This window comes from Hemitrygon akajei, chromosome 2 (assembly GCF_048418815.1).
Source record: "Hemitrygon akajei chromosome 2, sHemAka1.3, whole genome shotgun sequence".
Lineage (NCBI taxonomy): Eukaryota > Metazoa > Chordata > Chondrichthyes > Myliobatiformes > Dasyatidae > Hemitrygon > Hemitrygon akajei.
In genome coordinates, this window is record NC_133125.1 from 54719027 (window position 1) to 54736640 (window position 17614).

At 39.9% G+C, this 17614-nt stretch overlaps 1 protein-coding gene across 3 annotated transcripts in view; it reads right to left on the reverse strand.

The window, feature by feature from the left end:
• rfx3 (regulatory factor X, 3 (influences HLA class II expression)) overlaps window positions 1-17614 on the reverse strand; it is a 312575-nt gene that overhangs the window by 125495 nt on the left and 169466 nt on the right. For all 3 annotated transcript variants that reach the window (XM_073072399.1, XM_073072385.1, XM_073072389.1), the window contains one exon: window positions 10277-10356. In XM_073072399.1, the coding sequence (XP_072928500.1) occupies window positions 10277-10356 (80 nt within the window). The remainder of the gene's footprint in view (window positions 1-10276; window positions 10357-17614) is intronic.

Here is a 17614-nt window from a genome sequence, read left to right on the forward strand (position 1 = left end):
AATAATCTGAATGTGACATAGATTGTTACAATTTTTGTTTTCAGAAGCAATAGAAGTCCAAAAAAAATGTTTAGTGATAGTACCAGCATTAGGATTTGCAATACTAAAAAGGCTGCACATTTTTTAAAAAAAAGGTTAGATACACTTACAGAAAACATGATAGCTTTTTAAAAAATGAATGGTTTTGGCAGGACAGACGTGGAGAGAAAATTTTAGTGACTTGTGCAAGGTGCCATAAATACAGGATACATTCTAAAGACAGTTATTCCTTCTAAAGGACAATTTAAGAAAACCCAGTGTTTTAGTGTAAGGGATTGCACATCTATCACAAAGATGAAGAAAATTTTCACTCAGAGGGTTTTGAAACTTTGGAATTCTCTATTCCATGATCCTGTGGAGTCTAAGTCATTGAATATATTCCAGGCTGAGATGGACAATTTTCGTATGATACAGGAATTAAGCACTATGAAGAACAGGCAGGAATGGGAAGTTCAAAATTAGATCATGGTCTTAATGACCGGCAGTGACCACGTGATCTATTCCTGCCCTTATCTCATATGTTCTTATTTAAATTCAAAAAGTAAATAAGGACATATAGTATATCTTTACACAGAACTATCAGAATATGGAAATCACTGCAACAAGTTACTGAAGCAAATAAATGCTTTTAAAAGGAATGCAGGTGGATTCATAAGAAAAGGGTTTAGGAAGAGCGTCAGAGGAATACGTTAATGGGACGACTTACATATGAACATGAGTACAGACCTTTGGGGGTTTCATGGTTTGCTTCTGTATTAGGCACATTTTGGCAATTCTACATTTAACATGTACGGAGACACTGGCAGATATCTGGGGACCTAGTTAACATGGCCATCTAAAACAAAAATACAAATATTCATACAAATCATAATACAGAAATATTTAGCCTAAAAGATTGCTTGAAATCTTTACTGTCAACAAGGTCAACGTCTTAATCGATCTACCTATCAAATTCCAAACACAGTGGATTCTGGTTAATTGGAACATATCAGGACTAGTACACTTTAGCCCAATTAAGCTGCTGCCTCAATTAGCTGAAGTTTCAAGGAAATTGTTAAAAAGATTTTTTTTAAAAAAGGCAAACTATTGTAACTGAATAACAAATTAAGTATTTAAATGAAATACTGAACAAATTAGACTACCAATACTACTACAGTACTATAAAACTGTGTATTAGTTCCTAACAGTTATCAACAGAGGAATTTATCCAGTGTACACTGCTGTGTTCTTTTGATTGATTGTAAATGAACAAAATCAGCACAGACACCCAGTGTAGATAATGGACTGCATTCATACAATGCTTTTGAGTACTGCATCCTCCAAATCTTAATTTTCATTGTAACATTCAAGATGATTGTTGACCTTCAAATTCTGCAAAGTTCCTAACCTGTTAAAGGAGGGAGATTGCTTCAAGCTGCAGTTAGCTAAACATTTCTGAATTGTGTTACTGCTTATTTCTTTCCACTATCCATGACAAAAATCACTGCTTTTAGAACACAAACACATGCAACAGACACTAGTTAGAAACTGTTTGACAACAGTCTCTTGTTCCAATTAAGCGGCAGCTTCCCAAATTAACAAAGTAAATTCCAGCTATTTTTGCAATTAGTTTTTGTTCTTAAAGAATTATCTCAAATAAACGATTATCCACGACTAACCAATAGCCCAATTAACTGGAATCCACTTGTCACACCTTGCTATCAGATGTGGGTAAGCGTACCCAATGAGGGTCACCAGTTGAAAAAAAAGATGGTAGTAAGCAGCATCAGTGCAAAGGGGTTTTACTTAGTGCCAGATGAAAAAAAATGCAAAAACTGCCCAAAGGTTGTATTTACAAATAGACAAATGGAAACAAAAATTCCCAAATAATGAAAGGCTTTCTCCAGCACACACTCACCCTCAACTTTCCAATATAACCGACTGTCAAATCCAACCTCCACACCTCTCTAGCAAAGCCAGACTGAGGGTTTAAATCTGCCCATGTAAGGTGCAGTATGCCTGCTCCCACTAACCAGGCATTGTTTTAGGATGCCCCAAACCGTCCCTTGGGTCATTTGGGCCGTTCTGCTGTCTACAAATTGATGTAACAGTGTGAGTGAAAATAATTGAACCTGTTTAGAATGCCTGTGTTTAGAGTTATGAACCAATAGAGCACGCTAACTGAAGGGATTGTTTTGATTAGCCAAGCTAGTGATTGTTTTACTCTTGGGATGTGTAAATGATAAACTCCCAAGAACTGCAGAATGGGAGGACAAAGTGTGTGAACTACTGGGGAAACTAGACCAGGGACAGAACGAGGAGGAGAGACTAACCGGACAAAGGGGCAAGGTTAGCAGGAGGATTAGCATTGCCAACCTGTTCTGTCACATCACCCCCAACCCCCACCAGCTCTTCTGGATTGCACAAGGTGGGCAATCGGGAGAGATAGTCTCCCATGACATTGCGTTGACTTGCCTTATGACAGATGTTGAAATGGAACGGTTGTAATGCCAGCCACCATCTCATGTTGTATGCATTGTGGTCTTTCATGGAGTGGATTCAGATGAGTGCTTTGTGGTTGGCTTCCAGAATGAATTCTCTGCCTAGAAAGAAATACCTGAGGCTCACTAAGGCCCATTTTATGACAAGAGCTTCCTTCTCAACAGTGGAATACCTTGTTTCCCATGGTAGCAGCTTCCGACTGCGGTACAATGCTGGCTGTTCTTCTCTCTCTTTCTCTGGGCCAGGACTGCTCCAATCCCCACTGCTGAGGTGTTGACTTGGATGGTGAACGGTTTGGTGAAGTCTGGGCTGATGAGGCTAGCTTGGCTAATCAAAACAATCCCTTCAGTTAACATGCTCTACTGGTTTATAACAAATAAAAATAAGGATTCTAGACAGAGTGATTCCAAACAGTTTCATTTATTTTCATCCACACTGTTACATCAGTTTATAGCTAGCAGAATGGCCCCAAAAGACCTGAGGGGCAGCTTGAGGCGTACTAAATTAATGTCTGAGTTAGTGGGAGCAGGTGCACAGGTAAATTTAAATCCTTAGTTTGGCTTTGCTGAGAGGTGTGAAGATTGAAGTTGACGGTTGGTGAATAGTTATATTGGATAGTTAAAGACTGTGTTACGGAGAAAGCCTCTGTATATTAGTAATTTTTTGCACATACATGTTTGTCTCCATTTGTTTATTCACAACTTCACAACTTTTGTGTGACTTTTGTTCTTTCTGCCATTTTCACCCTTTTTCAGCTTACCATGCCATCGCTGCCACTGTCAGACCTCGCTCTCAGGTGTGGAAAGCGTCCCTGACAAGGATCACCAGTTGAAAAAAAGCAGATGGTAAGCCGATACAGCATGTTAGTGAAACGGGGTTTTATTTAGTGCCAGGTGGGGAAAAAAGTGTGACATCACTGGATTTTCTTAATTATACATCTTGGTGGTCCGCCCTGGCAGAACGAACGCAGCACTATGCAGACACCAGCAACACTTAAGCCTTCTACAAATCTTTGCACGTAGTGTATGGTCCAACTCGTCATATTCCAGCCCTCATACACTCATCTGATGGCTCCAGCCTGCTGACAGACAAGGAAGCCATCATGAGATGACGGACAGAGCACTACCAGAGCCTTTTCAGGGATAATCGTCAAGTACAAAAAAGCATTCATTGAAAAGATCCCCCAGCATGAGGTCAGGCTTAAGCCTGATGGCCTGCCAACTCTGGATGAGATCAAAGCCGCAATTTCCAAGCTGAAATGCCACAGAGTTCCAGGTATTGATGGGATCCCAGTAGAAGTGTACAAAATGGGCGGAGACATTCTCCTGAACGAACTCACAAATGTGCTCACACCCTGCTGGGAGAAAGGTTCAGTTCCAATTGACCTATGCAACACTGTAATTGTCTCCCTGTACAAGAACAAAGGGGAGAATCTGGATTGCTCAAACTACAGATGTGTTACCCTGTTGCCCACCATTGGGAAGATCCTCACCAGAACTCTCTTGGACAGAATCATCCCTACCATTACAGAAGGCAACCTCACAGAGAGTCAGCGTGGATTCAGAGACAGAGGCACATCCGACATGATCTTCATCCTGTGCCAGATATAGAAGAAGTGCTGTGAACAAAACGTAGTTCATTGACCTGATCAAGGTCTTTGATACTGTCAGCCATGTTGATCTCTGGAAGATTCTGTCAAAGTTCAGCTGTCCCCCTAAATTCCTCACCATCCTGTAGCAGCTCCATGAAGGCCAAAACAGTCAGGTTAAACACAATAGTGACATGTCTGACCCATTCCCCATCAGTACTGGTGGGAAACAAGGTGATGTTTTGGTACCAATACTCATTGCCATCTTTTCCAGCATGATGCTGTGGGAAGTGAAGGAAACCCCCTCGGAGAGCATCTACATTTGGTTTCACACTGATGGAAATATCTTCAATCTCTGCCGCCTTCTCACCTGATTGCAAGAGCCCATTCTTGATCTACTCTATGCGGTTGACTGCGCTCTTCTCACGCACACCAAAGGTGCTACAGGCTGCAGTCACTCAGTTTGCCAAGGCTACAAGGGCTTTCGGGTTAACGGTCAGTCTGAAGAAAACAATGATCCTCCATCAGAAGCCCCCTCATGATGTTTACAATTCACTTCAGATCACCAGTGACGACCACAGTTACATGTCGGACAATTGGGAAACATTGACAATGACATTGTGCTGACCGGCCTTATGACGGATGTTGACCACAGCTGATCACACCCGACCACACTCTCTCACCACAGTTCAGCAGTTCACCTACCTGGGCAATGTTATCGCCAACAATGCTACGATAGTAAGGGACATTGATAAGCGACTCAATGGGTTGCATTCATCAGAACCCTGCTATCCGACTCTGAAGCCTGGGTCTTGTACCGCAAGCAAATCCAGTTGCTCGAGCACTTCCATCAGCACTGGTTCAGCTCCATCATGGGTGTTATCTGGCAGGATCGTGTCTCCGACAGTGAGGTCTTGAGAAGGCCCAACTTCCAAGCATTGAAGCCACTTTGCTGCTCAGGCAGCTCGGCTGGCCAGGCCACGTGTCTGGTACGGACAACTCCAGGTTACCGAAAGCAGTACTCTACGGAGAACTCTCTGAGGGTGAGAGATGGTGGTCCCCACAGAAGAGGTACAAAGACCAACTTAAGCAGTAGCAGGCAAATATCGAGGTGAACAATTGGGAGCAGCTGGCTTGAGACAGAGACCACTAGAGAACGCTGATCCACAGAGCAGCCAGGAATTTTGAGAGATCCAGAAGAGTGACTGATGAAGAGAAGAGGAGATGCAGGAAGGATCCGACTACCCAAGCACCCACATCCCAGTTGTTCCCGTGTCCCTACTACTCCAGAGTCTGCAGATCCAGAATTGGCCTCTAGAGTCACCAACTATCGTGCTGTTACTTCTGAGGACTCTTCTTCCCGCCTGATCTTCACAAGTGAAGAACCAGCCATCATCACCTCTAAATTTGCCAACCCCAATCATTAAGTTTGCTAGTGCATTTGATGAGATGACAAACCTTGGACAGACAAGGTTCCCTTAATTTTTGTCTACATTTAATTTTATATCTATTGTTTCCTCTTTATATACCCTTCAAAAAGTCAACAACACTACCTGACTCTCTGAGAAATCCCCAGGTTTGTTGCTTCCACTACAACTCCTCCTGCTAGGCAATTAAAAATGTATAAACTACAGATTTTCTAAAGCACTCTTGATTCAGGACTCCGTTAATTACAAACGTAATACTATTATTTCAGAAGGCTAGCAGAAAGGTAAAAAACAGGAAGTTATCAACTCCTTAACATCTGTACTGGAAAGATAATTCAATCTATAATTAACGACAGTGAGAGTAAGCACCTGGAGAAATCTGACCTCATTATAGAGTGCCAATGAGAATTAGCAATAGTCATAAAGTAACCTGAATCGCAGTCAAGAGAATATCTGTCACTGGGATTTATAAGGATTTTGAAACAGAATTGAGTAAGGTTCTACTATATTTAAAATTTAAGTTCAAGGAAATGAAGTTAAATTATTGAACAGGTTAGGCAGTAAAAGGCAGGGAGTTGAACATCTTGCCACGTTTGAACTACCATACAGTGTCCTTACTCCTCAGTCCGAAACACTTACAAATGTTCCATCTTTTTTGAAAGAAAGCATCTGCTTAGATTATAGAGTGTTGTGTCAGGAAAGTGGAATGATCTTGCCCCTCACATTGAGCTGAGGTTGATTCTGTCTCCTGCAGCAAAGAACCACCCTCAACTTGATGTGAAGAGATTGACTGTGAGGCAGTGTGAGTGGTGCAGTTACTGAGCTCTGAGATACATGCCTCATGGCTGTAGGTTGGCTAATGCAATGAATATTGGCATACTGGGCTCTACCAGCTGCTACGCTATATGTTGATGGACTCCCTGAATCCTACACTCTCTGTCATTCCTGTTGGAATGATGAAACCTGCTTTTTCCTGCCTCTCTTTGTTTACCTGCACAGGTGTCCCTAGACTGGAGATTTCTCTATGTTCAGTACTATGGATAGAATGTATGCTAAGGATAGAATGGGACATGAAGAAAATTGAATTAGGAGAGACATCCTAATATATCCTAATATATGTAGAACAAGCTCAAAGAGGTAAAAAGGTTACTTAATTCAGAGTGTCTATAGTGAAGAATAACACACACAGTTAGTCAACAGTTTTCATATATCATAACTTGCCAGAGATGATGATAAGACTGTACTAACTCACGCTAATAAAAGCATTGCAGCAACACTGTCAGCTGCTGCCCAATAGCATCAAGAGCAAACAAAATGTACAAGTTCGTTCACCATCTTTATATTGTATAAACATATTCATTTCATTTCTTCAGGTGGATACTGGCTTGAAATCTCAAATAACTGAACAAATAGTCTTCCTACATTAATGATCTCTACTGAGTGTCTAGAGGGCAATACAACAGGACAACTCAATACTCTAAGTATTGGGATAAAGGAAAACAATGACTTTAAAGGACTCCCTAATCCAAGCCACGCCGATTTATTACTATCCTTTGGCTAGAAATACGTGATCTCCAAAGAGCTGTGAATAATGTGGAACACACACAAAATGCTGAACGAACTCAGCAGGTCCGGCAGCATCTATGGAGAGGAACACTTCAGGCAGAGACCCTTCATCAGAACTTCAACTTTTTATTCCTCTCCATAGATACTGCCTGACCTGCTGAGTTCTTCTAGCATGTTGTGTGTATTTCTCTGGATTTCCAGCATCTGCAAAATCTCTTGTGTTTTCTGTGAATAATGAGTCATTGAGTTAATTCAAAGTTTCTTTCGTGCTTTCAGTGAATGGAAACATAATTAAGTGAGGAAGTATGGTTAATGCAGGAGACCAACAGTTATTTTACTGGGTGCAGGAACACGTTTGAACAGCCAGACAGCCTACTTCTATTTTTTGTTATGTAGATTATAGTCACATCCATTCAGAAGTACCACCCCATCAAAATACCTGGGACTTCTTATCATCAAGAAAACAATGTCTTTTGTTCTTACACTTTGGGAAAGTTAGTAGCATTAACTAGCATTAAATCAACTTGGATTTTGTTTGCATTTGTGTAAATGTTGGGGTGCTGAGAACAATATTAACATTTACAGATGACCTAAGACTATGGTATATGTTAATGATAACAAAAACTGTATGGACTAAAAGGACACACAAAATGAGTGAAATAATGATCACTGAAAATCAAATTCTATGCAGGAAAGCGTAAAATGCTTGCAGAAGAAATTATGCATTTTAAGGGGTTGGTAGAACAGAAGAAATTATGCATTTTAAAGGGTTGGTATAACAAATGTGGGTGTTTTTTGCACAGATAACAATTAGCTCTGACTCATGAGCTAGACCACTATTCAAATAAGATCATGGCTGTTCTTACTATAACTTCAAATCTGCATTCATGTCTATCCATCCAATAATCTTTCATCACTTTGATGATCAATAATCTAACCGATCAACTTCAAATAACATGTATCAAAGCAAAATTGAAACTGCTCAATATCCTTCACTTTTCGGTCTTAAACAGGGTTATCACACAATTCATAATTGCATGTATAGGAGTAAGTATTCATGAATTTCTTAAAAATTGTCATTATATTCTACATGCTACGTAAAACAATTTTGCTAGCTGCTGTTACAAAGGAAGTTACAGATGATCATCTAGTGGTTATATTAATTAGTGTCACAGTTTTGTAACTACTGGGAAGAATCCTAAGTAATTACAGATTATATATGTTTATATAATTATTCAAAAATAGATATGAAATCTTGTGTATGTTAGCACGTACCTAAATAGAATATCAAGGCTGTATATTAATGGCTTGGCCTTAGTGTACTTGTTGCCTATTTACATTGTACAGCGCTATGTTGTGATTTAAATCACTCTGCCTGCAACTTGTAACTATGGAGAAAAGTGATATCCCTGCATGAGGGCCCGCATCCACCTGTCTTTTACCTCTGCTGCTCATCCCTCCAAGCAAGCCGAGGCCCCTTGATATTACTGCCGTCAAGATGAATCCTGCTTCTAAAATCCTTGGCTAGTAGAGAACGGAGAGCTAGTTTTGATACATCTTGATATATCTGGTGTCAGGAGGCCGCAATAAAAAGGTTAAATATAATTAACTGGTCATACTGCTTCCTGGTCTATACAGGTAGATAATCCACTTATCAATCCTACTGAAGGTACAAAATGCTGGAGCTCTTAAGCCCAATGCCACCTTCTTCTTGTGACCATAGTATTTTGTGGGATCAACAATAATTCTTTCTCATCAAACCACCGAATAGCATTCAATACAAGTAAACCTAGGTCCTAACTTAGTTTCTGATCATTCTGAGAGAAGACACTGAAGATGGCCGAATGGGCAACCAAGTCGTCGATAATATTTTATACAAAGAATTTTAAAGCTATCCCTTCCATAATTTACTCTCTTCATTCTATTTTTAGAGCAACCACCACATCAGGTATTTTGTTCATTCTTTCTAAGATGAGGAGTACTCATTTACAGTGTGTCTTGAAATTCAATTTTGTTAGCGTTATGCAATTACATTTGATCTTATTCCAAGTGAAATGTAATAATAATTTTTTGTGAATCAAGAACTTTTACTGGGCTCTGTGTGTCCATAACATAATTTCATCTGATTAGTGTAGCTTTCTTGGCAGCATTCCTTTTGGAGAATTCGAAATGAACATAGACCAACTTGTTCCAGGGGCAACCACTATTGATCATAGCTGAATTCTCAACACTGGATCAGAAAATAGTACTATACCTTTACTTTTTCAATTTTGCCTCCGTTGGCATCAATTCACAATCTTCAGTTCCTGCCAGCTGGTAACCACCTCTTTAGGTCCCAATCACTGGCTTGTCCCAACCTTGACTCAAATTCTCAATAAGGAACGACTTGCCCTTCTCAGCAACCCACCTTCCTGGATGGCTTGACTCAGGCCCCAATCTTTGGCCTTCAGTGTCAGTCCCTTCTCCCCACTGAATAAGCCTCAGTCAGGGCAGCACATTGCTGTTACAGTAAAGTGCAAGGTTCTCTTAAGCTGTACTCAGGGTACTTGACAGACTAAGTCATTGGCATTTCGATGCAACATCCATTTAGAACATTCATTTATGTAAATATTTAATATTTTAACCACGTTTTCTGTCTCTATGTGAAAACTGCCCTTTGGTCATTTATGTCTAATTATTACCCTATCCAGCTGCACTTTATAAGCTGTTACCTTTGATGTTGTCTGCTAATATTTTCCCATTTTTTCCACTACATTTTCTGTTTTTAATGGTTGTTCCCAAATCCTTTTTGGTCACTAACTGCATTTTGCTCCTGACATTTGTTGTTTGTCTCATTTTTCTGTTTCACTTGACTTTAACCTCCTTTGTCACTAATGCTTTAGCTTTAGATGCTCTTTATCTTATTCCTTCAAAGCAATGTACATATTTTGTACCTGATCTCTTTCTTCCCTGAATAGTGTACATTATAGCATTACTGGTTCACCATACAATTATCTGCTCCAACCCATACAAGATAGTTCACTAATTAAAACAGAAGTTAGACTCAGAAAAGAGAAATGAAACTGCTAACGAAGCCTTTGGCAATAGTGCAAAATAAGAAAAAGCTAATTGGCAGTCTGCTTAACACCTCCTCTATTTTCATTTCCTTTGACTTCAATATCAGAAGGTGACTCACATAGTTCCATTGGTATAAACAGCATCACTCCCTTCCACATATTGCACCTGTGTTGGGTAGACATGCTGCACCTGCTGTACCTGAAAAATAAGAAAAGGGCTTTGATTATTTTTGTAACACTTTAAACATTTTGGTTTTGTTTTCAACGGCAAAGCTTCGCAACTTCACTTAAACAATTGAGTAACTCCTGTCGTACAGCTTCCTGATGTCCATTGCTATCAAATGATCAAGATGATCAATTATTTATGGTATATATAATTATCTGGATAGACAGGGTCTGATTAGGAACAGTCAACATGGATTTGTGCATGGAAGATCATGTTTGACAAATCTTATTGAATTTTTTGAAGAGGTTACGAGGAAAGTTGATGAGGGTAAAGCAGTGGATGTAGTCTATATGGACTTCAGTAAGGCCTTTGACAAGGTTCCACACGGAAGGTTAGTTAGGAAGGTTCAATCGTTAGGTATTAACATTGAAGTAGTAAAATGGATTCAACAGTAGCTGGAAGGGAGATGCCAGAGAGTAGTGGTGGATAGCTGTTTGACAGGTTGGAGGCCAGTGACTAGTAGTGTACCTCAGGGATCTGTACTGGGTCCAATGTTGTTTGTCATATACATTAATGATCTGGATGATGGGGTGGTAAATTGCTTTAGTAAGTATGCAGATGATACTAAGGTAGGTGGCGTTGTGGATAATGAAGTAGGTTTTCAAAGCTTGCAGAGAGATTTAGGCCAGTTAGAAGAGTGGGCTGAATGATGGCAGATGGAGTTTAATGCTGATAAGTGTGAGGTGCTACATTTTGGTAGGAATAATCCAAATAGGCCATACATGGTAAATGGTAGGGCATTGAAGAATGCAGTAGAACAGAGTGATCTAGGAATAATGGTGCATAGTTCCCTGAAGGTGGAATCTCATGTGGATAGGGTGGTTTTTGGTATGCTGGCTTTTGTAAATCAGAGCATTGAGTATAGGAGTTGGGATGTAATGTTAAAATTGTACAAGGCATTGGTAAGGCTGAATTTGGAGTATTGTGTACAGTTCTGGTCACCAAATTATAGGAAAGATGTCAACAAAGTAGAGAGAGTACAGAGAAGATTTTCTAGAATGTTACCTGGGTTTCAGCACCTAAGTTACAGGGAAAGGTTGAACAGGTTAGTTCTTTATTATTTGGAGTGTAGAGGGTTGAGGGGGGACTTGATAGAGGTATTTAAAATTATGAGGGGGTTAGATAGAGTTGACGTGGATAGGCTTTTTCCATTGAGAGTAGGGGAGATTCAAACAAGAAGACATGAGTTGAGAGTTAGAAGGCAAAAGTTTAAGGGTAACACGAGGGGGAATTTCTTTACTCAGAGAGTGGTAGCTGTGTGGAACGAGCTTCCAGTAGAAGTAGTAGAGGCAGGTTTGGTATTGTCATTTAAAGTAAAATTGGATAGGTATATGGACAGGAAAGGAATGGAGGGTTATGGGCTGAGTGCAGGCCAGTGGGACTAGGTGAGAGTAAGCGTTCGGCACGGACTAGAAGGGCCGAGATGGCCTGTTTCTGTGCTGTAATTGTTACATGGTTATATGATCTTGTGATATCATCAAATAGGTTGAATGGTCAATCATATTTAAGAATTTTACAGTGAACAAGAAAGGAGGAAAAACACAACTTTTAGCTAATATTTTAACAGAAAACAAAGATTATAAGATATACACGAGCTAAATTTGGAATCTATCAAATGTAAACCTGTATTTAATAAAACTCCACTACCCGAAGGCATTACAATACATTATAATACTTAGTTATTTCTAGGCCTACAGAAATTATTAATCATGCCTTTGTTCACCATTTAAAACTCATATATTTCACAATGAATAACTTGTCACTACTGAAATTATCATCATACCACTAGTGGAGGTGGTTTCAAAAAGACAACATTCTGTGGAGGAGCACCAACTCACTAAGAGCAATTTTGGGCTTTTCTGCCCAAAAATATGCCTGTGCAGAAACCACAAGGCTTCTGTCAGCTTCAAAATATAATAACTGTGAAGACTACGAGTTTTTGTTTTCTCATTACAATGGCAAAACTCAAGCCTTCATGTATGCTCAACATCTCTGTTCAATATTACACTAATTTATTCTGCAATTTACCACCATTTTCTATTATGCTTGTACTTCACTGTTGTTTAACTTCTCTAAATTTTCTTTTTTTTTCTTAAATATTTAGGTGCATTTCTGATTCAGAAACTCAAAAATCCACTTGGCTGGCCTGCAGGTCTTGAATAATTTAATTACCAATGGTTGGTTGAAAATAATCATGTACCATGTTTTTCTTAACACTCAGTCCAAATTCATGCCGACCTCCACTGAATATTGCTATTTCTGCACACTTCTCACTATTGATTCATTTGGATTCCAAAGATAAAATTGTAAAGAGAAATTGCATAAACTAGCTCTGTATTCACTATGATTTGTTTAAGAACCCTTCAATTTAGGATGAGGTTACGCTCTGGGAAAATGATGTGTTAAACAAAAACTCAACCTCAAAGGCATTCCTGTTAATTTTAAATCTGGTTATGTTCCAGAGCTCAAGAATTTTGTTAAATACGCCTATTCACTTAAAAATAGTTCCACACAATTATTTGAGATAAGAAACTATTTCATTAAAAATTAAATGTGACCAACCTCTGGTTGAAAATGTTACCTCACAACTTTCTTTTAAAACTTTCCCCACTTATGTTAAACCTTTGTTTAAGTTCAAAATAAAATCATTATCGAAGTTATCTTGTGGGTATACTCAGCAAATACAGAAACCATTAGAATCAATGAAAGCCTGCAGCCAACAGGGTGGACAAATAACCAATGTGCAAACACAAAAGAGAAAATTAACAATAATAAATAAATATTAACATATCAAAAACATGAGAGGAAAAGTCCTTGAAAGTAAGTCCATAGGTTGTGGGGACAGTTCGGTGATGGGGCAAGCAAAATTAAATGAAGTTATCCGCACTGGTGCAAGGGCATGATGGTTGAGGGGTAATAACTGTTCCTAAACCTGTTAGTGTGGATGCTGAGGCTCTGTATCTTCTTCTGATGGCAGCAGCAAGAAGACAGCACGATGGAGGTTCCTGAAGATGGATGCTGCTTCTCTGTGACAATGGAGGGGAGGGCTTTACCCATGACGGATGGGCTGTGTCTACTACTTTTTGAAGGATTTTCTATTCAAGGGCATTGGGTTTCCACATACCAGGATGTGATGCAGCCAGTCAATATATTGTGCACCATAATCTATAGAGCTTTATCAAAGTTTTAGATGTCATGCCGTATCTTTGCAAACTTCTGAAGGAAAATAGACAACAGGTGCAGAAGTAGACCATTCGGCCCTTCGAGCCTGCACCGCCATTGTGAGATCATGGCTGATCATCTACTATCGATACCCGGTTCCTGCCCTGTTCCCATATCCCTTGATTCCCCTATCCATAAGATACCTATCTAGCTCCTTCTTGAAAGCATCCAGAGAATTGGCCTCCACTGCCTTCCGAGGCAGTGCATTCCACACCCCCACAACTCTCTGGGAGAAGAAGTTTTTCCTTAACTCTGTCCTAAATGATCTACCCCTTATTCTCAAACCATGCCCTCTGGTACTGGACTCTCCCAGCATCTGGAAGATATTTCCTGCCTCTATCTTGTCCAATCCCTTAATAATCTTATATGTTGCAATCAGATCCCCTCTCAATCTCCTTAATTCCAGCGTGTACAAGCCCAGTCTCTCTAACCTCTCTGCGTAAGATAGTCCGGACATCCCAGGAATTAACCTCGTGAATCTACGCTGCACTTCCTCTATAGCTAGGTTGTCCTTCCTTAACCCTGGAGACCAAAACTGTACACAATACTCCAGGTGTGGTCTCACCAGGGCCCTGTACAAATGCAAAAGGAAGTAAAGGCGCTATTGTGCTTTTCTCGTAATTGCACTTACATGCTGGGCCCAGGACAAGTGTCAGGAAGAGTACGGTCATGCACCTAATAGAAGGAACAAAAGTGTAAACTGTTTTCTAAAGGCAGAAAACTTAAAAATCCGAGATGCAAAGGAACTTGGGAGTCCTCATTCAGGATTCCCTAAAGGTTAACTTGCAGGTTGAGCTGGTGGTGAGGAAGGCAAATACAATCTTAGCATTCCTTTCAAGAGGACTAGAATATAAAAGCAAGGATGTAATGCTGAGGCTTTATAAGGCACTAGTGAGGCCACTTTTGGAGTATTGTGAGCAGTTTTGGGCCCCTTTTTTAAGAAAGGATGTGCTGACATTGGAAAGGGTTCAGAGGAGATTCAGAGGAATGATTCTGGGAATGAAGGGGTTATCGTATGAGGAGCATTTGAAGGCTCTGGGCCTGTACTTGCTGGAATTTAGAAGGATGAAGAGGAATCTCATTGAATCCAATCAAATATTGAATGGCTTATGTAGAGTGGATGCGGAAAGGATATTTTCTATAGGGGATTGTAAGTTGGGGGAAGTCTAGGATCAGAAGAAACAGCCTCAGAACAGAAGAACACCCATTTAAAACAGAGATGAGGAGCAATTTCTTTAGCCACAGGGTGGTGAATCTGTGGAATTCATTGCCATCGACGGTTGTGGAGGCCAGGTCATTGGGTGTATTTAAGGTGGAGGTTGATAGGTTCTTGATTTGTCAGGGTATAAAAGGTTACAGGGTGAAGACAGGGAATAGGGGTTGAGAGGGAAAATGGATCAGCCAGGATGAAATGGCAGAGCCGACTTTATGGGCCAAATAGCTCAATTCAGCTCCTATATTTTATGGCTGTTAAAATGTGTTACTTAAACAGTAGTTTGTCTACTTTATACCTTTTTAACTATATCCATGAAACTTTAACTAATTGGGCAGATACTTAAATGGGCCAAAATATACTGACCCAACGTGTCTCAGTTAACCAGACTCCACTATATTTAATGGATGGCCTTGACCATAGGTGTAAGATAATGTCTGTGGGAAAAGGGGGAAAGCTGTTTATACAGCTAAATCAGTGATCAGGCACAGTCTCATTGAGTTGTGGAATGAAGTCTGTGGTTTCAACAACCTCCTGTATAAGTTCTGAGGTAAGGTGACCCAGGCTAGTAGAGCAAAACTGCAAGAGTTAGAGCGTAAAGTAGCTCCAAGTCAGGGAATTTAGTGGTGTCAGTGGGTTAACAGAGAGACACTATTCATAAAAGAGTTTGTCCAGACAAACCTTGAATGAAAACAGTTAGTCCTGCAATCCCCAGCTAACTTGCACATGCCTATTGCAGTCTGCCAACTTCATGGTCCTTGTTTATTAAAATCATTTCAACAATCAACATTATTAATGTTAAGTTAAGTTCAAAACATTAAACTAATTCAAAGAAATCACAGGAATCTGAAAATGCAGGTCTAGCTTTGTCTCTACTTTAAGTGAAGTGGGTACGTATCACATGGTATCGTGATGACGCATGCAACATATTTTTACATATAATCCATAATAAATCATTTCAATGACCAAGAATGCTTAATGAAACCATATTTTTTATATACACACACAGTTACTCAAATATTATTGAAAAATCAAATAAACAGCAACTAATTGTACCATTCATTAGCAAGATCCCGAATGTCACCGTCAAATTAAATGTAGTCTGCACCTGCTCTCTGTGCTTTGTTGCTAAAAGAGAGTAGTTACTCAAGAAAGAGCAGATGCATGTTTTAAAACACTTTATCAGAAGTTATGGTGGTAAAATTCACACATTGCTCATATTTCCTCCAAGCACACATTCAGGTGACACTCAGAGTTGACAGGACATGCGTCCATGCTTAGAACGCAGGAGGACCTGAATGCATTGAACTTCTGAAAAAACAAATGCAAAAGTACAAATATAAAAGCTTGAGCCTTGACATTGAACAGGCATCATTTAAATTGGATTCTGCTGTCAATGGCACGCAAGAGGAAAGGCTGATGGGGAAGATGGTATCCCTCCAAACTTTTACCATTTAAGGCAATCGGTTCAAAAATGATATCTGAATTTATATTCAAATATGATCACACATCCCTCCTTATTATTGGTAGGAGACCTACAGCTGGTGCTACCTCAGGAAGGCAACATCAATCATCAAAGATTGGAATTGGTTTATTATGGTCATGTGCACCGAGATACAGTGAAAAGCTTGTCTTGCATACTGTTCTTAGACCTCAAATTATACAGTGCATTGAAGTAGGGTGGAAGTTACAGCAAGGTAGGGATTAAGATAATGTCCAGCAAGGATGGTTTGCAGATTGTGCAGTCTGTCTAGGCAGGAAAGGTCTTTCAAGAACATAGCTTTCCTTAGCACAGCAGGGAACTGGAGCCATTGGCAAACTGAGACAAGATACCAGATGTAATGAAAAATGCAAGCCACACACCAATTAGGGGACAATTGCTTTACTAGCTTCAAAGTATCAAAGCATCATCGGTTGTTAACATGTATTAACTTTTACCACCTGTATTGTGAATGCCGATTGATCTCGCAAATAAGAAACTTGAACATACAAGTTTACCAAATGGTCAATATCCGTAACTGCTAGTCAATTCTGTATAAAAAAGGCATTTCTCTGTTCAGATTTCAGAACAGTGTGGTGACTGAGGCCATGTTATGTTCTTTGTACACAAATAAATAAAATGTAATTGAGGAATGAGTGAGAATTTTCAAAGTTCAGGTAATTGGTGACAACAGTTGAACAAAGTAAAACAAAGTAAAACAGAAGGCAGCATAAAATGTCTCAGCTACCAGAGTCGAATACTGTACAGGTAAACAATAAGGAGCAAGATCATAATGAGGCAGGTTGTGAGGTCAAGAGTCCATCTTATCATAATAAGGATCTATTCAAAGTCTTATAACAGTGCACAGAGGCTGTCTTTCAGTCTGGTGATATATGCTTTCAGACTTTTGTATCTTCTGCCCGATGGAAGAATCGAGAAGAATAAATAACTGGGGAGGGTGGGGTGTTTGATTCTGTTGGCTGCTTTACTGAGGCAGTGAGAAGCTAAGAGAGAGTTGGTGGAGAGGAGTCTGGTTTCTGTGATGTGATGAGCTATGTCCACAACTCTGAAGCTGCTTGCAGTCGTGTACAGAGCAGTTGTCATACTAAGTTGTTACACACCCAGATTAGATGCTTTCTATGGTGCATCGATAAAATTTGGTAATGGTCAACGGGTCATATGTGATTTCTTACTCATTGCAGTCTATTGGTCAAGAAGTCAAGGATCGTTTGGTGATAATGGCGTGCATGGAATGGGCTGATGGCGGCAGTGGGGGGGGGGGGGGGGGCGGAAATGATAGGCTCTTTTAAGAGACT